The sequence below is a fragment of the Primulina tabacum genome, chromosome 9 (genome assembly GCF_025594145.1).
Source record: "Primulina tabacum isolate GXHZ01 chromosome 9, ASM2559414v2, whole genome shotgun sequence".
Classification (NCBI taxonomy): domain Eukaryota; kingdom Viridiplantae; phylum Streptophyta; class Magnoliopsida; order Lamiales; family Gesneriaceae; genus Primulina; species Primulina tabacum.
This window is the reverse complement of record NC_134558.1, coordinates 1,841,212-1,866,939: the sequence shown is the minus strand read 5'-3', so window position 1 is coordinate 1,866,939 and position 25,728 is coordinate 1,841,212. Positions and strand designations below refer to the sequence as shown.

Here is a 25,728-nt window from a genome sequence, read left to right as displayed (position 1 = left end):
GAATTGATATCAGTGAATTCTGTGATATTGTATACTACAGTAAAAAGGGAATGAGATTGAATTAGATTGTGTTGTACTTGTGTTGTCTGATTCTGACTACATTACTGATATTGATATGCTAACAAGTACAGAACTATTATAGATTCTTGCCAGGAGATGGTAAGATTCGGACCTGAAATTACCAAAGAATGAATGATATACGGTAAGGATTCTCGATTTTGAATTCCTTGATATCCGTATTATGTATGATTCGATGATTATCGAAAAGAATGGAGTAATTCCTTATGTATTCAGTTGATTACTGAAGTTGAACCTATCTGGGAATGATATTGATTGAATTGAAAGACTTGAAATGTCAGTTAGAAAATTTACTGCCTGAGAATTAGAGTTACATCTGATTATGTGTTTCTCTGAGAAATATTTCAGTTCTGTGTATGGGTTGATAAATCCTGTGTTCCGAAGTGTTCTGATGACCTTATGCTCGTTTTATCTATGATATTTTGATATATTCGCAGCGTATGATTGATTGAATCGAACAGTTGAAATTTGTATTGAATATTCTGGGAACTGAGATTGTTGTATACAGAATGGTTCGGCTATGAATTTAGATTGCAACAGATTGTATTCAGAGTCTGTGATATCTGAAGATAGTATACTGATTGGTTGTAGCACAGTTGAGACAGTGATTAGATTGTTCAGAACTTGATTACGATAGTCAGAACAGGGGGTCAGATTGTATTGAATGCCAGAGTTAAGTATATCATACCGTGATTTTGGTTGATTTTATACTTTTGGCAATATGTATAGCATGATTTTTATCTATGGGTTATAGATTGACGGATAGTTGGAGCGAACTATCTAGATACTGGAGGCTATCCAGGAACTGTAGTGCTGGATTTTAGCACTAGTGACCTGATGTCTTGTCACTTTATGAATTATTGTATAATGATAGCTATCAAATGAGTATTGAGATAGCCACAGATAAGACGTTGTACAATGAGTACTGCGGATTTCCTCGGAATGGGAATGATATTACGGTGATATCTGAGATTGGATTTGATAGGATCAGAGATCTGGTAAAGAAAATGAAACTGATTCAGAAGCAAATGAAGATAGCTCGGAAATGGATATGAAATAAGCCAACGTCGGATGAGGACTGTTGGTATGGAAGGCCGAAGATTGAATATATCCTTGAATAGGGTTAGCAGATGATGATATTAATTTGCTATCGAGTTGTTGATGGGTATATACGGATGTTGTATAGCCAGTATTGTAAGATTAATTCTGTTAGAGCTATTTCGAGTGGTATTATGATATTATACTTCTTGAATGATTATTCCAGAGTAAAATCAGAGATTCGTGAAAGAAAGATATTTCCGAATGAAGAATATTCCGCTGTTGGAAGTACAGTACAGTCATTAGGGCATCGAAGAGGCTACCTGGAAGACTGAGTCTGATATGAGGTAGCGATGTTCCGAGTTATTACACTGAAAGGAGTTATGACTGATTCTATTATACATTTCTTTCTTTATCTGATTTGATTGCCTGTGATTTCGGGGACGAAATCGTATCTTAGGGGGGGAGAAATGTAATGCCCGAGATTTAATTACTGTAATCAAACATTGATTAATTGATAGAATTGAAGTTACAAGTGCTCGAAAGGAGAAGCCGGGCGTCGGTGTAATGCAAGATCAATATTTGTACAGATCTGTTGGCGCCCGAGCGGTAGAAAAGGGCTGCCCGAGCGCCAATACATCAAAATATTGGATTTTGGACAGAACGTATGGCGCCCGAGCGGTATTTTATGACCGCCCGAGCGCCAGAGTTCAATAAGAAAAATGTTGGGCAGAAGGTTCCGCGCCCGGGCGGTAGTTTGTGACCGCCCGAGCGCCGCCTGGAAATTGTTAAGAATAAGACACGTATCTTAGCATGCAACGTGGATATATATATATAGATATAACAAGTTTCAATTTCATCAGAACGTTGGAAAAGGAATCGAGAAGCTCCGAGAAATATCCTTACGCCTTTTATCGTGTAGATTTGTGATTTACGAAAGATCCGCCCGTCTGATTTTCAATCGACTTTAGTACTGTATTTCTATCGACAAGAGCTTCAACTGGACGTAAGTTTTATTACGTTTTGATACGATTTGAAATTGTGACATTGCGAGAATCAAATATGATTGATATATAGTGTTCTTGACATAGTAGACATCGTATAATTGAAATCGGATCGAAGAACAGACTGATTATGCAATTGTTATGAATTCTCAGAGTGATTTGATTGTGATTAGACCGATGTGATATCAGAATTATGTTGTTATTGATTATAAGTTGTACCGATATTGATTATGAATTCTGGTATTATATCTGTGATGTTGAGATTGACGGGGTTATCGAAACTGTATCGTTATACCGTCGAAACATCAATGGGTTGATATTGATCAGATTCAGTAGTGACTTCGATTATATCGTGATATCGTCGATATGGATTAGATTGTATCTTGATTCGATATTGATTAGATTATGTGTGATTTGAGTATTGATCAGAATAGATTTGGAATTGAGTTGCATATTGAGATTGTGCCTATGCGATATTGTATTTCAGATTGATATGGACAGATTTGACTTCGAGACTTTGACTTCGTCAGACCGCGAAGACAAAGGTATAAATTAATGTTGAGTTGGGATTGCACAACTCGAGTGAGGTTTGGCTCGAGTTTTCCTAAATCACATACTTTACCTTATTGTATTGATTTGATTGACGTACTTGTTCTCTTGATTTATAGACAGCAGGTATTAGACGAGTAATCTTGTGACAGAAGTGCCTGATAGTGGTGGGATCGCCACGGGCACATTGCACGATGTCACAAGATAGTGTATTGACGATAGGACCACAGTCCATGACGGCTAGGTCAGGACACTAGATGTTTGGTTATCTCGACTTGGATAGAACTGGAGTCTTTTCTATTACTGTTGGTCGATATAGGAATACCGACATCTTTATATCTGGGTGTTATGGTTATATCGACGTGGATAGAACTGGAGTCTTTTCTATTACTGTTGGTCGATATAGGAATACCACATCTGGAAACCGGGATCCCTAGACTAGGATTGAGTCTAGTCTTAAATGTGAAGTCATGAGTCTAATTGACAGTTATATTGATTCATGTTGATTATATTCCTGAATATGGTACATATTGATTTATGTTCCTGATGATGGTACATGTTTAGAATAGGATTTATTCTTGATATGAATTTATATTCTGATTTGAATACATGTTAGACATATCTGTTATATGCGGTTACATTGTTTTTATGATTGCATGTATACATGATTTATACTGAGAATGTAATTCTCACCGGAGTTATCCGGCTGTTGTCTTGTTTGTATGTGTGCATGGCAACAGGTGGGATAGGATCAGGGTCAAGAAGAGAACGAGGCTGGACTAGATAGCGTGGAGATCCGGGCTTCGAAGCAACTTAGGATTCAGCACTGATATATAGTTGAACCTAGTTGAATTCTTGTAGATAGTACAAGATTTATATTTTTATGTTTAATATGTAATTTGAATTGAATTACATTACGTTTCCGCTTTGTATTTTAAAAAAAATTTAGACCCTGTTTATTATAAATGTTTAAATTATTCCTAAAGACGATTAAGGAATGAATTAGCGTCCGGGTCCCCACACGACTGAATGAAGATTGAGTGATATGGTAAAAACAAAGTGAGCAAGTTCGTGTTTTATATCCTATTTACTATATTATGGTATGTTTTCATTTTTAAGAAATTAAACATAGCGTAAAATAAGACAAAAATGACTGAGAGCGACCAAATGGCGAGTGGGAGCGACCGAATGGCGACTAAGTTATATAGTAAGAAATAGTGAGCAAGTTCAAGTTTTATATGCAACTTAATATATTATGATATATTTTATGGATAAAAGATTATAAAATGAAAAATAGTGTGAAATAAGCTAAAACCAATATTTTCTAGTACATCAAGTGGTTCTATTAGAGCACTCATATATCACTTAGTCGCTCTCAATCGCTCTTTGTATTATGACATTATTTTTATATTTTACACTATCACTCCATTATACTATACTAAAATAGAGTAAATAGACCCCAAACGCGAAGTTGTTCGTATTTTCTATTATAAGAATCATATATCACTCAGTCGTTCTTTGAATTATTTTACGTCACTTTTATATTTTATACTCACACGATTATAATATACTATAATATAGTAAATAGTCCACAAAACATTAATTTGATCACTTTTTATACATTGAATAGTACAAAATATATTCGATTCATTCATACTAAATCATTAATATTCAATTACATTTAAAAAAAAACATCCAACCTTCCACTTCCAAAAAATAATATTTTCTAGTACATCAAGTGGTTCTATTAGAGCACCCATATATCACTCAGTTGCTCTCAGTCGCTCTTTGTATTATGACATTATTTTTATATTTTACACTATCATTTCATTATACTATACTAAAATATAGTAAATAGACCTCAAACATGAAGTTGCTCGTATTTTCTATTATAAGAATCATATATCACTCAGTCGCTCTCAATCGTTCTTTGAATTATTTTACGCCACTTTTATATTTTATACTCACACGATTATAATATACTATAAAGTAGTAAATAATCCAAAAAATATTAATTTGATCACCTTTTATAGATTGAATAGTGCAAAATATATTCGATAAATTCATACTAAATCATTAATGTTCAATTACATTTAAAAAAGGGGAAGTTGGTGTTCAGTACCCGTTTGACCCCTTTCTTTCTTTCCACTCCCTTCTTTATATCAATTACCTAAATTACCCCTCAACCTTATATTTAAATAATTGATTTTATTTTTTAAATAACGGCCCATCATGCTTCCGTAAAATAAATTAAATCTTATACTTCTTTGACCAAAGTGCCACCGGGTTATATCCACCGTATTTTACGAACTGCTCCTCACAATCCAACCACACGATCGCAACCGATGGTTACTGACACAGATTCCTTCAACAGCACTCGGCACAACTCTAATTCGTTTCCTACCTTAGAGTGTACAGTAAAAGATAGAATTTTTAAAATAATACATGAGAGGGGCTAAGAGCAAATATCTCTTTATTCAAACACCAACATTTTATTAATACATACTAACCTCCTGTAGATGAGGAGAAACTTGTTTAGCTACTAATAGTAGCTGAACTCACTACACACATACACTTGAAAGAAAATTATTACAAATGATTTAGAATAAAAACGAAGAGGTTGATCGATGCCTTCATCTTCCTTCTGCTTCTTTATTTATAGAAGGCTCCTTCGGATTTGAAACTCGGACTTCAAATCTTCATAAGCCTTTACAGCTTGCTTAGGGACCATATAGTGTTTGAGCGGTCCTTTCCTGCAATGTCTTTTTCTAGATTATTAATCTAGACATCAACTTTTCCCATTCTTTTATTTCACCGCACTGCCAGTAGGAATGCGTTTGAAAAAGATCAGCTGTAATTTCGTCCCTTTTTTCTTGGAACGTTTGAGCTAATGATCTGAGAGCTTTTAGCTCCTTCCTTTCATACTTGATTTTTCTTTTTAAAACCTTCAGATATGTAAAATACATTTTCTGTAGATTTTCTTTCTTGGTGTGTTTCACTGGTTCCAATCTGTCCTTATTTATAGATGAAAATTTCGGGACCAGTTGTCTTGCTTTTATTCATTGGATTTTTAAAGATATAATATCCAATGTTCTTTTTTCTTTTACCACTCATTATTAGTGGTTTTAGTGTCATTTACCACCTATTATTGGTGGTCCTTGTCCTTCCACTCACATGGTGGGTTTTTCTTTTTGCTAGTGGGTTGATCGTATGTATACTTTAATTTTGTCGATGAATCTTTGGTTTTCGTTGTCCTCGAAAAAAACGTGAAGGTGATCCATCCCCACTTGTGCTTGTGTCGGTAAAGTGTTTCCGATCAGATCTCGGTTTGAATCATTTACTGAATTCAGGTTCTTTCTGGTTTTGGCATTCTGGACAGATGTTTTCAGACCATCTTCCTACATGTGCCATGTTACAGAATTTCCGACGAGTTTCTATACTTGCCGGCAGCTTGCTGTTCCACAAAAAATTTCTCTTTTTCTCGAATAAATCTTCTGCAAAACTTGTTGCTTTTCCTGTCATGGTGTTTAACAGGAATGATCCGTTCACTGAATGATTATAAAATTTGAACGGAAACTTGACTTTGTCCATCTCAGTGAGACAGACCCATAGACCCCAAGCTCTTCTGGTAGAAATGACATCTTCAGTAATTGAAGCAACCAAGGGTGTTTCTTCTGTCGGAGGATCTTTGATAAATTTTTGAACATTTGTATCCGGCCTCCTTAACTTGATGAAATGAAAGGCTTCGTGAGAACCTTTCCCTGCTGGTTCTGGTGCTGCACTGAAAAAGTATAGCCCCAAAACATCTCCTATGGACAAATAATCATTATTCGCCCAAGTTTCATGAACAGCTTCCTGGATCCATTTTGGTAGTCCTGAAATTTTCGGAAAGCTTGGTGATGTAGTATAAACTGAGGCAAGAGCCCCGAATTCATACCATGCCTTGACCTCCTTTGGATATGAATTTGGTTTCATCAATACCCTGAGATATTTTCCTGAAATATCAACCCTGTTGGTAGCTGGGTTAATGCAAATTCTTGTTTTTAATTTCTCCCAATTCTGTTGGTAGACCTGGAATGGAGAAATTGCAATTTCATTAGTACCAACCTTAGATTTGCCTTTGTCAGTACGAGGCCTAAGGTTGATCTCTCCCTCTTCAATCCCCGAGGTGAAGGGTTGACTTGATGACTCAAGATAAGGATCAGGAGTCTCAATTCTTGTTTCAGCCGACTCATCTGGTGATGATCCCGACTTAACACTTGTGCAAGGGGTATTTGAATCCCCCGCTACAGGTATAGAGTCCTGTACTCGAAAACTCTCCATTTGGGAAACCAATGGCTTCTCAATGCCTTGGAGGATAGGCCTTTGCATTACAGACCATAACTGAGTATATGCCTGTAAACAACCTGTAATTCGATCAGAGACAATTCTCTTATCAGCTTGTTGTAGCCTTCCCGCAACTTCTGCGTTAACGGCCAACTTGTTGAACTCGGTTTGAAGCATTTCAAGGTGTTCCCTCAAATGTCTTTGCATATTGATAATAGCATTAATGTCAATGCTGTCCATCTCTTGTTAAAAAATCTGCAAGAATATTTTCATGAGATTTTATTATCACAATATCAAAATATAATTCTGACATAATGCTTGCCATCTTAATAATCTGGCTTTATCAGGTTTAGACTCAATTCTATTTCTTAAGAAAGCTTTTACCTGTGTGTTATCAACTTTCAAAGTAAATTTCTTTGCAAGTAAAAATAATGGTCATTTTTCAAAATCTCTTTTTACTGCATAAAATTCCTTTTCGTTGATATGCCATCTGATGGCTTCTGCATCTGAGAATAACCCACTGCAGTATCTGCATGGTTGTTCTCCATCTGATGTGAGCTTAGTAAGAACTGCTGCCCACCAATGATCACTAGCATCGGTATATAATACCAGATCATCTTCATCTTGAGGAATCGTCATTTTTGGAAGATTCTTACAAATCTCCTTTAAATAGACAAGTCCTTCTGTGTTTTCTTTTGTCCATATAAATCTTGCATATTTTTTCAATAATGGACTAAACACTTTCCTGTGTTTTGCTAGATTTTTTGTAAACATCCCAGCAAAATTAACAACTCCCAGAAAATTTTGAAGTTGTTTCTTGTCTTTGAGACTTTCTGGAAAATTCTGCACCTTTTCGACTATGTGGTCTTGGAGAATTATTCCTGACTCATCGATTTCAATTCCGAGGGATTCAATCTTTCTTGTTGTAATGACTGCTTTCTTTTCAGATAAAATCAGTCCCTCTTTTTTACAAACCTTAGAGAAAATCTCCAAGTGTTTAACATGTTCATCCATATTTCTAGATGCTATTAAAACATCGTCAATATAAACAAACATAAACTTAAAATAATCTTTAAAAAGATTATTCATTTTCCTTTGAAATATCTGAGGTGAATTAGTCAATCCCATTGGTAACACTTCCCAAATATAATGTCCTTGAGGTGTGGAAAAAGCTGTGAATTTCTTGCTTCCTTCCTCCATCCGAATCTGATAAAATCCGGACTTACAATCAAATGTAGAGAATATCTTTGCATTGCGTATGCAGCTAATTAGATGTTCTTTGCTTGGTATAAAATACTCATCAAACTCCAAAATTTTATTAATTTCTTGATAATTAATAACTAATCTGGATTTTCCTCGTTTTATCTCACCATGATTTATTACCAGGAAACCTGGACTGCTATATGGTGATATACCTGCTTTGATTAAACCAAGGCTCAAATGTTCCTTGATTATAATCTGTATATCCCTTTGATCAATGATATTCATTGGGATAGGCTTACAACGGACAAATTCATACTCTTTGCCTTCCTTTATCTTAAGGCAAGCTTTGAGTTGATTTCTGTCCCACCATGCCAAGGGATCTTCATTGTAATTTTCTTTGATCCTCTTCTTGACATCTTCCAATGATACCTTAGATTCGAACTCTACTTCATTCTTTTGTAGAGTTATCTTAAGACATTCTATATCTTCTGGTTGGAGTATTTGATCTGCTCTTAACTGGAGCATTGTTTCTCCAAACCGTCTAGAATCTTCATTTTTGGGTTCAGAAGTTGTCCTGAATCACCACGATTGCTGCGAAACTGGATCGGCAATTTTCTGTAAAATGCTTCTCGTAGTCTCTGGACTATGATTTTGTGATCACAGGGTGTTGTGAAAACTAATCTTCTAGTCTCATTTTCTTGAGTATAGGATTTGAACATTTGTAGGAAATTATTTCCTAGCAATAGATCAGCTCCTGTATCATGAAAATAAATTGGTGTTGTCTTTACCTTGTACCAAGGTGTTTGTCCAGCATCGCCAATCATGATTTCTGTCATCTTAATCCCTTTACATAAGATTAAGATTCTTCTGGAAAAATCTCTTCCAGCAATCTTTGGTAATTCTTCTTCCAAATTATTTGGAAAAACTCCTCGTTTTTTTGTACAGATTCCAGCACCTGAGTCAATATAAGCAGCAAAATATTCTGCCTTATATTGTTCGTATAACATTCCTACTGGAATGTTTATAGAGAATGGACTTGTGGTCATTGGATTTTCCACATCTTATCTTCTGCCATAAACTCCATTCCATACTCTAGACGTTTCCAAGGTTTGTGTTCCTCGAGAAACTCTAATCCAAGAATCAATCGATCTGATTCTTTTCCTGAAATTCCTTAAATACGACCTTCCAATTCTCCGATATTAATCAGTCCTTGGTAAGTTCCTATCACAGGTTGTTCCAAATAGTATATTGAATTACAAGGAAATTGATTCATTTGCTTTGTAATATCAAATATTATTTCTATTTCCTTCCACCCTTCTGGGCATCTAAGTTTTCCCATTGTGGAAAAATTTTTCGGCTCCTGTTGGGTTTCTATTACAGGCGTTTTTTTCCACCTGTAACTTGTAATTCTATCTCCCTGAAAAGATAGTCTTCTTGATTCCAATCTAAGACTTTGATTCCTTTGTAAAATCGGTTTGTCTTGTATTTGGATATATGTTTCTTGTATTAATGGAAACTCAACTCGTTCTGGATAAATTGCCTGAGAAACTTTTCCGAATATCTCGGGTATTTCAATGAACTCGTTTCTAATAAACAACTCAGAATGATATGTATTAGATAGAGCATATGAAATCTGATAAGTAATAGAGTATGGTCTATTACCTTCTTTCATCAGCCTCTTTTCCTTGAAATTCTGATGTAATGTCAAGGCTCGGCTGAAATCTCGATCTGCCAGGTTGTAGGCTATCCTTGGATATATTACTCATACAATTTTTCCTACACAGAGATTTCCTGAGATTGTTCCCAATACTGAATCTTGTAGATTCCCCATTGTTTTATCGCATATAGCAATATCAATCGGTGAATCTATCCCTTCTTTGAAAGTAGCTTTTATCATAATCTGGATTGCTCCAATATGAATCCAGGACATAGTCTTTGCTACTTCTATCTTGAGTTTTTGTAATTCCTCCTTAATTTTTTCAGAGGGAATTAACTGCATCTCCATTCTATTTTCCGTAAGTTCCATCGGGATTGCCATTTCCCTTCTAGAAACTTTATAAATCAGATGATGCTTTCTGTTTCTTAGGCCAAGACTTCCTAAGAACTTTTCTACCTGTCCTGCAGAGAAACCTTGATATCTCTGTAGAGTAGGATTTTCTCTCATGATCCTTTGGACCATATTGTGAGAGATTGTTGTCTGGCTGAAAAACCCAGACAAATCTTCATGTGTTTCGTGTCGAAACACCTCGTCCTCAGTCAGATTCCGATTCTGTTCCATCAGATTCTCCCTGACTTAAGACCTCTTCTTCTTCATATATACTTTCATCCGAGTCAATGTCCTCGAATCTGTATACTTGAATAAGATCTTGATAATAAACTGCTTCTATAATATCCGGGATTGGATCGAAGCGTTTAATACCTCTTTTTTCATTTTTTGGACAGTTGGTCGAGATATGACCTCTTGCTCCACATGTCCAGCAATTACAATCCTTGAAACTTTCATTTGCTCGAGTATGAGCTCTTCTGAAAGTTTTCTTCGTAGATGTTCTTCCTGTGCTTCGAGATGTACTCGATGCTTGTGATGATATCCTACTCCTTGATGGTCCGCTTCTTTGTCCAGATTTATAAGATCTGGCTTTCTGTCTGGACCAAATAGTTCTTGGTTTCCAAGAACTTCTTCCACTTCGTGCATAAAGATGAGTCCTAAAACTTTTCCTCTTATGCTTCTGTGGTTTGCTTCCAATAATTGTTGGAAGATCATTTTCCTTACAACACAAATGAGTTCTTTTGTTGATATTTCTTAAGCGTTTGTAATTCTTTTGTAATGCTGCCATATGACACCATTCTGCTAACTTTCCTTTAAGGAAAGAGGCTCTTCTTGCCAACGTATCTGTATTACCTGGTACGTATTCCCTTATGAGCATTTCTCTCCAAGGGCTTGGCATTTTTGCAAAGAACAGCTGCATAGCTATATCTTCTTTGACTCCTGAATTCCATCGATATTTAGTGAATAACATAATGTATTCATCCACTAAACATATATCGTGTAATTCAAGACTATACAGAGCCTGAGTATATTTCTTCCTCTTCTCTGTATCTTGACTGTTAAAATAGTCTATCCCGATAAATTGTGCTTTAAATAGGGTAGCCATTTTTCCGGCTATCTCGCTCAGAGATTCTCCGGCTAGGACTGTCTCCTTCATTTCTAATGAAGTCATGTCCCAAGCAATTTTCACTAATCCCATAAGACTCATTTCTAAGAGTTCAATGAATCCTTCTTTGTTGAGATCAAGTGTACCTGCTGCGATTCTCATAGCAGATGTCCAATCATCTATGAGATCTTCTCTGTTTTTAAAATCTAATACATCAAGGTTAAGCATAACCCCATAAGGATGTATAAGATCTAAAACAGTCTTTTCATAGGGTGTTTGGTGCAAGGAAATTTGATTTCTCCTTGACCTTGTTCCCGCTGGGTGTGAACCTCCACCAGTATAGAAATCAGATTGAGATTCTCTCATGTTTACATTCTGAGATCCCACACTTTCCCTTGGTGGTTCCTGAGAAGATGACCAGGTTATAGCAGGTATTTCACCTCCTGCTGTGTTCATCTTCAGATCTACAACTTTGAGATTTGCGAAAGATTCCGCAAGCTCTTGTAGATCCTCCAGACCAATCCTTTCTAAAGTTGTCATCAGATAAATTTCTTTTCTGAGATAGATTTAATTAGATTGATCATCTTTTCTTCTTCAGTCAAAGGTTTTGACATCACTCTGGCCTTTCCTTGTTGGTGTAACAAAGGTTCGGTGCCAAATGATAGTGGTAACCAACCTCCTGAAGTTCTTTTACTAGAACTTGGTTGTTGTTCTAGTTTCTATATTCTTGTTTGAATATCCTTTAATATTCCAATAATTTCTTCTTGATTTTTAAGGATTTCTTCAACTCGTTGGGGTACAAAATATAGCATGTTACCATAATTTTGTATGGTTTTCTCGATTTCCCTAAGATATAAAGAGAGCTTAGAGGAGTCTGGTACTATTTCCAGAAACTTATTTGCTTGAATCATAAGTTTACCTGAGAATTTTCCTGAGGTCGCTGAAGCTTCCCTTTCTGCTTCTGATATCTAACAATAGTTAGATGCACTTGTTTATATTCCAAAATATTGGAATAAATCTTGTAAATTAATTCTCTCGAACCCAAGTTCGGATTCATAATTTTTTAGAAATTCTCCTCCTCAAACATTTTAATTTCTTTGTAATAATAAATCATGTGTTTGAAATAAATTAACCATGCTCTGATACCATTTTGAGAAGCGCGTGGATCAATTAAAATTTAAATAGGGATAAGGGTACTTTTGGGTTTTAAAATTGATTTTTTCTCTCCAGGGAGCTAGGACCAAACATAGTTTAGTTTGGGAACTGTCCACCAATTTACCCTTAAAAAAAACATCCCACCATCCACTTTCAAAAAACAATATTTTCTAGTACATAAAGTGGTTTTACGAGTACATTTCGTCTTATAATGTCCAACATCATTGCATAAGCTGCATTTTCTTTTTCGTTGTCGTCCAAACTCTTCAATAGATGGTCTTATTTGGTCGCCCCCGTTTTGGCTTGAAGTTAGGAGGTATCATTTCCAAATTAGAAATATAATCGGGAATCTTCAAATCTCTTGAATGAGGCACAGGGTAAATGGTACCCGAGTAGGCTTGACGCCACTTATGCACAAGGTAATAAGGAGAGCACAACTCATAGATACCAAAATTTGCTAGATGACAAGCTGCTAATGCAAATCTGGGTGATCGTCATTCCTATACAAAATCTGGATGATCGTCATTCCTATACAAGGTAATAAGGAGAGCACAACTCATAGTTCCTTGTTCATCATTCTTCCACTCTCCATTAAAATTAATCAAAATCTGGATGAACGTCATTCCTATACAAAATAAGCAATAAAGATGTCATAAAAATTAAATGATTTAACATAATCGGATGACATAACATATCAAAGTGGGCGACTGAAAACAGAATTGAGCGACTGAAAACATAATTAGGCGACTGAACCCATAATATTTGGGCGACCGAACAATTAAGAATGAAATATATGAAAAATTATATTTACAATATATACATTGTAATAAAAGCCAATAAATCGATAAAAAAAATTGAGATGACATTATAATTTACACCTGATTTAAAATCTTTGACAATGTTGAGAAAAAGTGAAACTTATTTTAGAAAAACACATGACTACAATATTCTCTTGCTTAATGTAGAGGAAGTAAAAAAATTGAAAGAGAAGATCAATGAATGAAAGATGAAGAAAAAAAGAATCAATCTGAGAAGGATGGAGGGAACAAGAACCCATTTCCTTTCTCCCCTTTCTGTTTTGTACGTTTTTTTTTTGTTTTTTAATTAATTAATTATTTTTTTAAGTGGATGTTATTTATCAAATTTTGAATTTTAAAAGATTAATATTTAAAATTAATATTTATTTAGGGTTATATTTTAAAGGGGCCCGAGGATGATGAGCTATCAAAATCAAACCTCCAAATCCCCTCCCCTTCTCTCTCTCCATCGTATCGGCGATTGTTAGCGGCGGCGCCTTATCTCCGGTGGTTGCGTGCTCGTGATCGTTCTTTGATCTTTTCCTGGAATGGATTCTTGATCGGGTAAATAGTTTGATGTTTCGTCCTTCAGTGCTGCGTATGTGTGTATTTGTTTGTGGTTTTGGCAGTTTGATTTTTTTTTCCTGATATTTCCAATTGTTAGCTTCAATTGAAGAACAAAATAATCGAATCAAGTGCTGGTTTAAGTGGAAAGTTATTCAATTGATGTGATTGAGATCAAGGTTGCGAGCTTAGGTTAGATGGGATTCGAGATTTTGTTTGAGATATGGTTCTTGAGAACAATTTGGTTTGTTTCAAATATGATTAGGTGAATTGAAGGATTATTTTAATTGAGTTGTATCTGGAATTGTTTTTTTTTCTATTTCTTTTGTGCTTGGTAAAATTTTACCGTAGGTATCTTTTGGATTATTGGTACAGGGTACTTTGAGATTTTATGTGATAAGAGGAGCTTTTGGGATCTTATGAGGTGGTTCCTTTGTCCCCTGGTTGATAATTCAGTTGTACAGTTGCTGTTGCATTTTCTTGATGGTTTTTTTGGATTGAAGGAGGTGCGCAGAACCTTGATTGTACTTTTTCTATCATTGGGATCTTTTATCATTTTTTTAATTTCTTTTTAGCGATTTATGAATGGTGAAATTGACTACCATAAGTCTGAAATTCTTATTGAGCAGGTGAATTTCAGTGAATCAGATTCTATTACTCAAAGACTTGAGATTGGTATCGATTTGCTGTTAGGAAAATATTTGAAAGAAGGGCTGCTATGGCTGAAGGAGAGGAACAACTCGAACTTAAGTTCAGAATTTTCGATGGGACAGATATAGGTCATAGAACCTACTCATCATCCACAAATATTGCTACTCTCAAGCAAAGGATCCTATCTGAGTGGCCTCAAGGTCTTGATTATGCAATGACTTTTTGTTTTTTGGACTAAGGGGTGGGGAGTTGTGGGCATGGAATCCATGACCTCTCCCATATTTGGGAGAGGTGATGCCACTTGACCAAGAGGTCAGTGGCGATGATGCTATGACTTTTTAAGGAAAACTTTGTGGTATTGACCTTTTTTCCTTGTTTCTACTGTTTTAAGTTGCATTGAGATTTCATTATTATGAAACCTGAAAGAAATGAGTAGACAAACAATGCTTCATGGACATGTTATGCTTCAATGGCTTATTCCTTATTATATTTTCGGTGAAAAACCTTGTAGATATTATTTTGGTCTTGCAGAATCAAAATAGGCAAATTTACGGTCACCTCTATTGATTAACATGGCCAAAACATGCATGATATGATGCGTATATCATTGAGGAACTTCTTTGGACCGTTTTAAGAACTGCTTCTATTGAATGTATCTTTGATTGGTTTTCAACCTTTAATCCTCTTTTTAACTAAAAACCTGCAATTATTCAGATAAATCTGTGGCACCAAAGTCTGTGAATGATATGAAACTAATACATGCGGGAAAAGTTTTGGACAATGGAAAGACACTCGCTGAGTCTAGAGTTCATATTGGTGACCTTCCTGGTGGAGTTATTACAATGCATGTGGTTGTACAGCCTCCTGTTGCTAAACGAAAAACAGGTATGTTATTTTTTTCTTGGGCATATGTGAGATTAAATACACATTAATCTCTGCATAAATAATTGGCCATGTACTTCATATCCATATGATATCATTCAAAAACCTACCTGTTGTATTTTTTATTGGCTTGGTTATGCCGTTGTGGGACACCAGACATGTTTCAAGCTACTGACCTGTAAATTGTTTATTTCGCTGAAACTAGAAAGGTAATTACCCTCATAGGATCAGATCATCAATCCAATAAACATACTCAGGATAGTTTTCTATAAAAAAAATAAAAAATAAACATGCTCAGGAATCTGCACAAAAATATACTCCACATTTAATCTTCTTCACATGTTATTTATTGCCTGTGGACATATTATTATTTGGATGCAAATATAATTTATTTTTTACAAATGGTCTCACTCAGTCGTCGATGGGTGCAATGCAGATAAAAACAATGCTGATAAACAAAATCAGATGTTATGCTCGTGCACCATCCTTTAGACCTCAAAATCGTGATCCATGTCTCAGTGATCAGGCCAATCTGCATAGAGCATTTCCCTTTTTAAAAAATTTCTCCGCAAACAAAAAAAAAAAGTAACGGTACATCTGATTGGCATCTGGGATTTGGGAAGTTTCGTTTGTTAATTGTGATATCAATTTGTTCGTGTTGGTGATTATTGTGATATTTGCTTCTGAACAGGATATGTATATTTTTTGTCCCTTAGTTTCTCTCCGGCATTAATAATTGATAACATTGTATCATGATTCATTGTTTTGAACTGCTTAATATCTCCCCTCGTGAAGTGAAGATTTTCTGTAGTTTTAGAATCATTTTAGAAATCTACCATTACTCTTCTTCAACTGTTTCAAACAGAAAACATGGACCATTTCTTATGATATCTACAACAAAAAATAAATCATTCAATGATATATTTCTTCAAAATCAATTATTCTGACATTAATTTTTCACAAAATTAGTGCTTGATCAGCCGAAGTTAACATAATTTAAGAATCTCACAAAACTTATTTTTAAAAAACTAAAATCCCAGTCATTTTGCTAAAAACTCCTATTGTCAAGTGATTGTTTTTCGTTTCCACAGATTTATTCTGTTTTTTGGTCCTCTCGTGTTCCACATAAATTTTCCGTTAATCAAATTTGCGAGTTACTCAAATCTTTACGTTGTCTAACATCCTTTGAGCTTAAACTATAACTTTTTCTCAACAGAATATGTATACATATATGACATTTTATCTAATAAATAATTTTTTATTATAAATTTCGTTATCACAAGATATACCAATGGGTCTACCACAGGAGGGTAGCTGAGGAGTTTTCACACATCAATTTCAATATTCGAGCAAATTTAAAAACGTATATCATTAAGATGATCATTCTTTGGATAGCTAGACTAGTAGGTTGAATCGAGCTGATTCACAAGACAACTCAAATCAAGTTCAATCGCACTAAGCCCAAACTCAGCTTTCTCAAGCTCATGAAATTTCATTTGCTTGACTTGAGCTCGATTTGTTTATACGTAGGCTCATCGCCATGGTTTACAACAAAAGATGATCAAGGCATTTAATAATGTCTTCATGTTTTTATATAACGTTTGAATGAATAATATGAGAATTCTCCAAAATACTCAGACCAGGTTACCGTTGCATAGACAACAAATCCACAAATTACACCAAGTTAAAAAGTGATTCACAGTCTAAAATCATTTGCAAGTTGACACACAATGTAACACAGGACTCCAAATGTTAGATCAGAATCACGACAGCTGATGTTTATGTACACGAAACAGGAAAAAAAAAAAAACAAAGCAGAGAAGGTTTGCACAATCAGCCGTAACAGATTTATTCAAATTCTTTAATGAATTCTTTTGGCAGACACTAGTGGCAACATCCCAGCATTCTCCAATTGCACCTGCCAAGTTTAACCGAATGAGAGAGCATCTTAACAGCTACGTGTCCTTGATGCAAACTTAAATAATTGGATAGTGAACTATTGACTGTGTCGTGGCTAGCCGAGGCATTACTATTCTGAACCTATCTATATTCAGCTATGTATCATGTTTAGTTGTTTGCGGCTTATTAATGCTCACATGTGAAGGTCCCACCCTCAAGTTAAAGAAGCTGAAACTTTATAGTGATTTTTCTAAAAAAACATATTCAACCTGTCGCCCTCGTTAATTTGATTCCCTAGTTCCATCCCTTCAACAAGGCACTGCTCATTTTGGATAGGATTTGGATCAATACATCTCAGAGTGTTGATAAAAACAAAAACCCATCTCATCTTCCCCACATACTTTGATGATTCATGAAAGGGGCGGAAACGTAAAAAAATCGTTGAAGTCAGACAACCTTAGAACCTGATGTTATTCACAAGCAATCTTAGTGTCAAAGCTGCTGAGACAAATGGCAAATGCCTGGAAAGCAGAGATTGGATACTGGTAGTCCATGGTGAAGACATCCTTTTCCACTTTCCCGAACTGAAGAATGACGTTCTCCTGCTCTTGTACACCGGTTCCGGTCTCAAGCGATGCAACCAGTTGAAAGTTCTTCACTGAGGCAACGGTTACGCGCCCATTGAAGTTTAGACACCAGCACTGGAGTTGGTCATGCCATCGGGGAGTCTTGTTTTTCAAAACAAGTTTTTCATCTTTCTGTGTCAACAATGGTCCGGATCCAGATCGAAAACTATCCACTCGAGATGATTTTGATCTAAAAAATGGGAGAGAAGGAAAGGAATCCAGGTTTCCTAGCAAGAATTCAGTTGGTGTGGGAGCCACACCTTCTGGATTAATTGCAGAAGCGGGTATAGCATCCATGATGCACTGCATTCGCCTTGGACCCCTGCATTAGTGTTGTATATCAATTAATAATAGCAAGTGAACAGCATGATAACTTATCAATTGTCATCTTTGATACATAGCAATAAATAAAACTTGGAAAAGTAGATAATTCTTCAGATAATGTTAAACAATAAAGTGGTTCTCTTTTGTCAGTTCACTAAGTCAATCCCAGACAATTCAGCTTAAGTTTCTACTTAAATAAGAAATTTCATACACATTACAAATTTCTGACCTCGATCCCAAGACATTCAACTCATACGAAACATGAGCCACGGTATAGTTTCCTGCAGGGACTCTTGGAGATACTTGTCTCATTCCAACTAACCTAGAGGAATAAGACTTAGTAACTTTTGCTCCCGCGTTTGGTGGCTGGGCATCATAAATTACAAACTTGGTCCCAAAAAAATTAGACCTGCCACCACCAAACAAGAGTGACTTCAGTCGGCAATCTTTAGAAGCCACGGTTGCATTGAAATTAGAATTGAGGTTGAAAACAGAATTTACCTCAACTTTCCCACATAGTTGTTGCTGCCTTTAAATATATCATCAGCATTGAGAGATATTATGTAGTCGGTGTATGTAGGCCGTCTGAATCTTCGAGCAGCAAGCAGGAATTTTCCATCATCATTAGAAGCTGTGAAAAGATAAAAGCATGAACACTGGACCAATACAGCAAGCTTTTGAAGCAGGGACTCATCCACCATCTCGGGGACATTAAAATTTAGAACAAGATAAAATGGTATGTGGAATCATATTCATTACTATCAATATGAAAGCAAACAAAGATAAATAATGTTAAACTTCAAATAAGAAAATCACTCTTTAAAACATATGGGAACTTGCCTTGACTCAAATTGAGGTAAAGGAGATATGTATGAGTTCCACGGTTCCGCTTTATGAAACAATTAATTAAGGTATTTCTTGGACCAGGCTGCAGAAAATAACCAACAAAAGCTTTTTCAGTAAGTGTAAGAGAGGATAAGAGAATAGCAAGATTGCTCACTGATGCATGAACGCTCAACAGCTGAGTAACTGTCTGCATTACATTAGTTTCTTAAACATTTCCAAACATATTTTCTATACTGAGAACTCCAGAGGAATATAGACTTAAATATATCTGTAAAGGTGGATAATGACACCAAAAAATGATGAAAACATACTTGTTTCAGGGAAATGGGGAATGTCACGTTGCCAGAGACTTCTAGGTTTCTGACAATTTCCTTCATTATTTCCCTCCAGCTCCTACAAACACCAGCACAAGCAATCACATTCTTTCTCGAGGGCCATGCACACTCCGATTCCTCGATCCTCATCAGCACATCCCTCAAGAGCTCTGGAGGCATACTGGCCCAACAGCTCTGCTTCAAAGCATCCAAAACAGTCACCGTAGAATCCTCTGATACTCGATGAGACCTCGACCTCAACCCATAACCAAACCTCCCGTCGAAACCCTTCCTAGATATGCTCCCAAACTCACCTCTCATGTCTTGAAGTATACTCTTAAATGACATGATTAACCAATGAGGACTAAACCGACTTTTTGTCTTTGAATCGTGGTCAATTACAATTAATTGCCTATCTAGAGAAAGACGAATCTTTTAATTTTCAATCATCAAAATCAAAATGCCCGGTAAATTATTAAGTAAACATATATCCTACAACGTCAAGAAATCAAACTGCGGGTAAAACACGCTTCACCAAATTCTGTTTGAACACCAATAAACGCAGCAAGCTTTTATCCTACACTCCAAATTGAACTAAAAAAAAAAGCTGACAAGAAACATTTACACAAAATTCCAAAGCTAAAATTTAATATTTACCCCAAAAACTTAAAGTCGCCCGAACCAAATATAGGCACGAAATAAATCTAGCGATCATGAAAATCCCACCCAGATCACATAATATTGACAATTCCACCACGAATCCTCACAATTGATCCCTCTGACAAAACAATTTCACATGGTTAACCAACCAAAAACACTGATACTTGGAGAAATAAAAAAGAGACGAGGCAGAACGAAAAATAGACCGATTACGGAGTTAATGCGTAAAACCCATGTCAAGATTCATCAGAACTCTTCAATTAGCAGATCGGTGATCGTGTGGCAAAGAGCAAAAAGGGGGATGATTAGGGTTTGGCGTATTTCGTCATATTAATTTAGGAGGTTCACATGGTTTTTTCCGCGACAAGGAATAACGCTGAAAGTCTCTCTCTTTCGATTCTTTGATTCGCTAATCGGCCCAATTTTTTTTTTAATTATTATTATTTTTTTAAATCGAATTTTAATTTATTAATTTATTATCTTATTATAGAATTTATTTGTGTGCTTAAATTATATTATATATTATTGTACCTAGATTATAGTGTGTGTAAAAAATTGGTTGTTATAATTGAATTTCGTATTCGAGATCTAATGTAAAATTTAAAATATTAATGTTAGATCAATCATTCGAGAGAGAGTTTTAAGATATAATAATCTGATACAAATGCAATACAAACATAAGAAAAAGCGTTAAGTCGAGGTTAGATATTATAATAAAATTTTATTATTATTTAATCCTATACTCCATCGAAGAAGGAAATTTGATTTCAATATCGATTTTTCTCAAGTATCAATCTTTGTATCAATTTAAAAAAAATATAGGAAAAGTTTCGAATTTATTTTATAAAATAAAAATACAAAAATATCATTAAAAAAAACAAGTGTAAAACACAGCTTGACCTGTATTGGCTTATTTTCATCTAACAAATAAGTATTTTTTTTCTTAATCATATATCTTATTTAATCTGAATGAAACAAACATAAATTAATATATTGTAACAATACAAATATTAGAAAAAATTTTGTGTTGTTTCAATTAATTAGAATTTAAAGAAGTCATTGTCACGTCTCGAGACCAGAGTTAGTCGACACCGACGTTGTTTAGCAATCACACAATCGAAAAAAACAAGCATCGTAGTACAGTGTAAACCAAAACCAGTTTATATCATAATTTCCAACGAAAAATCAATGTCTTTACAACGTAATAACCGAAAAAAACGAAAGAATTAATGCGGAAGCGTTACGACTTAAATTAAATTGAAACTTAAAATGAAAATCTCGAAAATCACCAGCCCCAAAACTGGTCTAACTCTTCTTCTTCGAGCTATTCCTCAGGCGTATTTGGGAAGAGATAGTAAAAAATTAGTGATATGGTCGTCACACAGCAAGTGGGGGCCGTTCGAGCACAACATAACAACATGCATAAATTTTGAAACACATATCATGCATAATATGACTCATATCACATGCATAACATTGACCAGGCACTGAGATTCCTCTATTTTCCATGATTTACTGATATCAGTCCCTAATTTTTACTCATCTAAGGGTACGAGGCCATATAACGGTTACAATCTCACCATGTAAGGGCCATAAACATATCATATTGGGATTATCACTCATATCTAATCGAATCCTCACAGTTCCAACACACAACCATACGATAATCCTATCAAGAATTGAATAGAAGAAGAATTTGCACTCAACAGAATTTTCGAAAATGAAAATATGCATAACCGAAAATTAAACTTTAAAACAAGTCCACTTACCTCAGTTTTTGAATGCTAAAAACGTGGTGCCCTGCTTCTTGGCTAGGATCATTTCTTACTCCTTGATCGAGTGGCACTTCGGCTCACTTTCTTGCTTAACTTTTGGACGATTTTTATGCAAAATTTTGCCTAGAGTATGATGCTGGAATTTCGAAATTTGCAGCTTATTTCGAATTGTAAGGTGTGAGGAAGACTAGGAATGATGGACTATTTATAGGCTAAAGGATGAGGCTAAATTGGGTGTCTAAATCATGTCCAAATAGGCCTCAAATCCCACGTTTTTGACTTCCTGAAATCCCATTCCATGATTGATTTATTTAGCTACCAAATTGTGGGGTTTATTCCCTAATCCCTTCCTTTTGATTGGTTCGAAAATATGGTGGCTAGGTCTAAGGATTTTTTTGTGCAAACTTTTGATGATTTGTTTCCATTCTTTAAACTTGATCCCATTATACATAATTATTTAGCTACTACTTAAATTTTATGAATATCCATGTATTAATTTATCTTAATTCCCATTCACCTTGTATGATAATCCAATCTTGCAAATCTTCTCCCCAAATTTTCGAAAATATGCAAGCTTATGCATATACTAATACCACTTTAATTCAGTATTGTATTTCCAAAGGTATTCCAACATATTTCCATCTAAAATATGTATACCAAAATAATAAGCATCCTAAGTTAGAGTTGCATAAGGGTTTTTTCACATTCATCCCTCCTTATTGGAAGTTTCGTCCTCGAAACTTGAGTCGGCTTGGTCTCCAAATAGGTAGGAATATTCCTTTCGCATCTTCTCTTCAACCTCCCAAGTTGCTTCTCGCTCTATGTTTCGAGGCGGCTTGGTCTCCAAATAGGTAGGGATATTCTTTTCGCATCTTCTCTTCAACCTCCCAAGTCGCTTCTCGCTCTGTGTGGTTGGACCACTGCATTTTGACGTAGGGAGTGGTACGTCTTCTCAGCACTTGGTCTTTGGTATCTACAACCATGATATGGATCTCTTCATATCTCAATTCTTCTCACAGGTACCCTCGATCATCAGGGGCTCTACTTCCAATACATGGCTTGGGTCAGGAATATAACTCCTTAGTTGGGACACGTGAAATACGTTGTAGATCCATGACATTGATGACAATGCTAGTCTGTAAGCCAGCGTGCCGACTCTTTCCAGAATCTCTAAGGGTCCTATGTACTGTGGATTTATTTTTTCGGCTCTTCTAAATCAGACGACTCCTTTCATCGACGAGACCCTTAAATAATCCTTCTCACCCACTGTGAATTCCACCGGTCTTCTTTTAAGTCGGCCCGGCTCTTTTCCGGTCTTGTGCAGCCTTGAGCCTTTCTCTGATGATGACCACTTTGTCTACTGTTGCTTGGACTAGTTCGGGTCCAGTTATAGTTTTCTCCCCGACTTCGTCCCAGTATAGTGGTGATCGACATTTCCTTCCATACAGAGCTTCATATGGAGCCATTCCAATGCTACTGTGATAGCTGTTATTATTAGCAAACTCTACCAGGGGTAAGTGTTCACTCCATTTGCTACTGAAGTCTAGGGCACAGGCCCTCGGCATATCTTTTAGGGTTTGGATTGTTCTCTCTGTTTGACCATAATTTTGAGGATGGTAAGTCATACTGAGAGATTTTCGTTCCATGGCTCCTTGGAAGCTCCTCCAGAAACGTGCTACGAATCTCGGGTCTCTGTCGGACAAAATGTTGGTTAGAACTCAGTGTAGTCGTACAATGTTGTCCATTTATAGGGTAGTCAGCTTGTCCAGGTTATAACTCATGCAGACGGGTAGGAAGTGTGTAGATTTCGTGAGTGTATCTACGATCACCCATATTCCGCCATGACCTTATCTTGTCTTTGGTAATCCTACCACAAAGTCCATGGATATATGCTCTCATTTCCACTCTGGGATTTCTAAAGGTTGCAGTAATCCTCCAGGTTGCTGGTGCTCAGCCTTGACCTGCTGACATATTTGACATTTGAGACAAATTTAGCTAGATACATTTTCATTCCATTCCACCGAAAATTATTCTTGAGATCTATGTACATTTTCGTAATGCCTGGATGAACTGAGAATCTTGACTTGTGCGCTTCTGTCATTACTTTCTGGTGAAGGTTATCGCTGTCGGGTACTCATAGTCGTCCTTTCATCCAAAGGATTCCTTTGTCGTCGATCTGGAGATCTTGAGACTTCCTTTCAATGAGTTGATCTTTAAGTTTGGTCAGCACTGGGTCTCGATCTTGATTTAACTTGACAGTATCCTTTAGACATGGCTGGACCGAGAGGGAAGTTAGGGTCACCATACTCGTGCCCTTCCGACTTAACGCGTCAATCACTTTGTTTGCTTTACCCGGATGATAGCATATGGTCAAGTCATAATCTTTCAGAATTTCGATCCATCGCCTTTGCCTCATATTAAGTTCCCTTTGGGTGAACAAATACTTGAGGCTCTGATGGTCTGTGAAGATTTCACACTTGGCGCCATAGAGGTAGTGCCTCCAAATTTTTAAACCGAAGACAACCGCTGCTAACTCCAGATCATGAGTAGGGTAGTTCTGCTCGTGCAGTTTCAACTGTCTTGATGCATAGGCGATCACCCTCCCTTCTTGCATGAGTACGCATCCAGACCTTCCTTAGATGTATCACTGTAGATGGTGAAATCCTTATTCTTCGCGGGTAAGATCAACACTGGCATTGATGCGAACTTCTCATTCAATGTCTAGAATCTCTTCGCACAACTTTCACTCCAATTGAACTTGGAATTTTTCTGTGTGAGCATATTGTCAGTGGTATGGCTATCGAGGATAACCCCTCGACAAAATTTTGATAGTAACTTTCAATCCTGAAAAACTTCTGATGTCTGTGGCGTTCTTAGGTCTCGGCCAATCTGTAATTGCTTCCAATTTCCTTGGATCCACTGACACTCCTGCTTTTGAGATCACATGTCCTAAAAAGGACACACTCTTCAGCCAAAATTCATACTTGCTGAACTTAGCTTAGAGCTCATTCTCTCTTAAGGTTTGTAGAGCAAGGTGGAGGTGTTATTCTTGACTTTCCTTGTTGGGGGAATAAACGAGGATGTCGTCGATGAATACTTCTATGAATTGATCTAGGAATAGCTTGAACACTATTTCATGAGGTCAATGAATGTTGCCAGCGCGTTCGTCAGGCCAGAAGGCATCACTGTGAATTCATAATGCTCATACATTGTTCGAAAGGCTATTTTGGGGATATCTTCAGCCCTGACCTTCAACTAGTGGTATCATGTCCTCATATCCAGTTTAGAAAAGACAGCGGCTCCCTTAAGCTGATCAAACAGGTCGTCTATCCGTGGTAGAGGGTACTTGTTCTTGATTGTGATTTTGTTCAGTTCTCTATAGTAGATTCACATTCTCATACTTCCATCTTTCTTCTCCATGAAAAGTACTGGAGCTCCCCATGGAGACACACTCGGTCGAATTTGTCTTTTATCTAACAACTCTTGGAGTTGTTTTTTTAGCTCCTTGAGTTTGGCTGGTGTCATTCTGTAAGGTGCCTTAGAAATTGGTGCTGCACCGGGAACCAAATTGATTTTGAACTCAACTTCGCGGTCCATGATTGTCCCAGAGAATTCTTCTGGAAAAACATCTGGGAACTCTCGCACTATCGGGATGTCTTCCCGCTTCAGTTCGACTTCCCCCTTCACTTCGCTGACCATTGCTAGATAGATATCTTCTCTGGATTTCATGGTTTTCCATGCTTGGGAAGCAGAAAGTATTGACTTTCGCTCCTTGGATTTACCAAAATACACGACCTCCTCCCAATTTGGGGTTCGGAGTTTAACTTTATTTCCCTTATAGTCTACTATAGCATTTGAAGGACCGTTTGCTGGGCACCTTGAGGT

The 25,728-nt window shown here is 36.3% G+C and overlaps 2 protein-coding genes across 5 annotated transcripts; one reads left to right on the top strand and one right to left on the bottom strand.

The window, feature by feature from the left end:
• Positions 1–13,720: 13,720 nt before the first annotated feature.
• On the top strand, positions 13,721–16,159 carry LOC142556781 (membrane-anchored ubiquitin-fold protein 3-like). Of its 3 annotated transcripts, none has more exons than XM_075668268.1 (5): positions 13,721–13,866; positions 14,242–14,372; positions 14,496–14,717; positions 15,232–15,402; positions 15,836–16,159. In XM_075668268.1, exons 3-5 carry the CDS (start codon positions 14,585–14,587, stop codon positions 15,889–15,891), a joined length of 360 nt encoding a protein of 119 aa, XP_075524383.1. In that variant the 5' UTR covers positions 13,721–13,866; positions 14,242–14,372; positions 14,496–14,584; the 3' UTR covers positions 15,892–16,159. The 3 variants fall into 3 exon arrangements, with proteins under 3 accessions (XP_075524383.1, XP_075524384.1, XP_075524385.1); XM_075668269.1 differs by having other exon boundaries at positions 14,242–14,390; XM_075668270.1 differs by lacking the exon at positions 14,242–14,372.
• An 895-nt stretch (positions 16,160–17,054) lies between these two features.
• LOC142556579 (tubby-like F-box protein 3) lies at positions 17,055–20,462 on the bottom strand. 2 transcript variants are annotated; one of them, XM_075668044.1, is made up of 6 exons: positions 19,406–20,462; positions 19,089–19,176; positions 18,750–18,879; positions 18,478–18,657; positions 17,763–18,246; positions 17,055–17,317 (listed from the first exon to the last, which is right to left on the bottom strand). In XM_075668044.1, the coding sequence occupies exons 1-5, from the start codon at positions 19,754–19,756 to the stop codon at positions 17,769–17,771; spliced, it is 1,227 nt and encodes a 408-aa protein (XP_075524159.1). In that variant the 5' UTR covers positions 19,757–20,462; the 3' UTR covers positions 17,055–17,317; positions 17,763–17,768. The 2 variants fall into 2 exon arrangements, with proteins under 2 accessions (XP_075524159.1, XP_075524158.1); XM_075668043.1 differs by having other exon boundaries at positions 17,755–18,246; positions 19,406–20,461.
• Between the last annotated feature and the right edge of the window lie 5,266 nt (positions 20,463–25,728).

Excerpts from the sequence above, each read along its gene's own strand:
- LOC142556579 (XM_075668044.1), bottom strand. The coding sequence starts at position 19,756 with ATGTCATTTAAGAGTATACTTCAAGACATGAGAGGTGAGTTTGGGAGC. Across the intron at positions 19,177-19,405 it reads TCCCCATTTCCCTGAAACAA|CCTGGTCCAAGAAATACCTT; the intron begins GTATGTTTTCAT and ends TATTTTCTGCAG. Across the intron at positions 18,247-18,477 it reads TTGAATGTCTTGGGATCGAG|GGGTCCAAGGCGAATGCAGT; the intron begins GTCAGAAATTTG and ends ACACTAATGCAG.
- LOC142556781 (XM_075668270.1), top strand. The coding sequence starts at position 14,585 with ATGGCTGAAGGAGAGGAACAACTCGAACTTAAGTTCAGAATTTTCGAT. Across the intron at positions 14,718-15,231 it reads CCTATCTGAGTGGCCTCAAG|ATAAATCTGTGGCACCAAAG; the intron begins GTCTTGATTATG and ends GCAATTATTCAG. Across the intron at positions 15,403-15,835 it reads TGTTGCTAAACGAAAAACAG|ATAAAAACAATGCTGATAAA; the intron begins GTATGTTATTTT and ends GGTGCAATGCAG.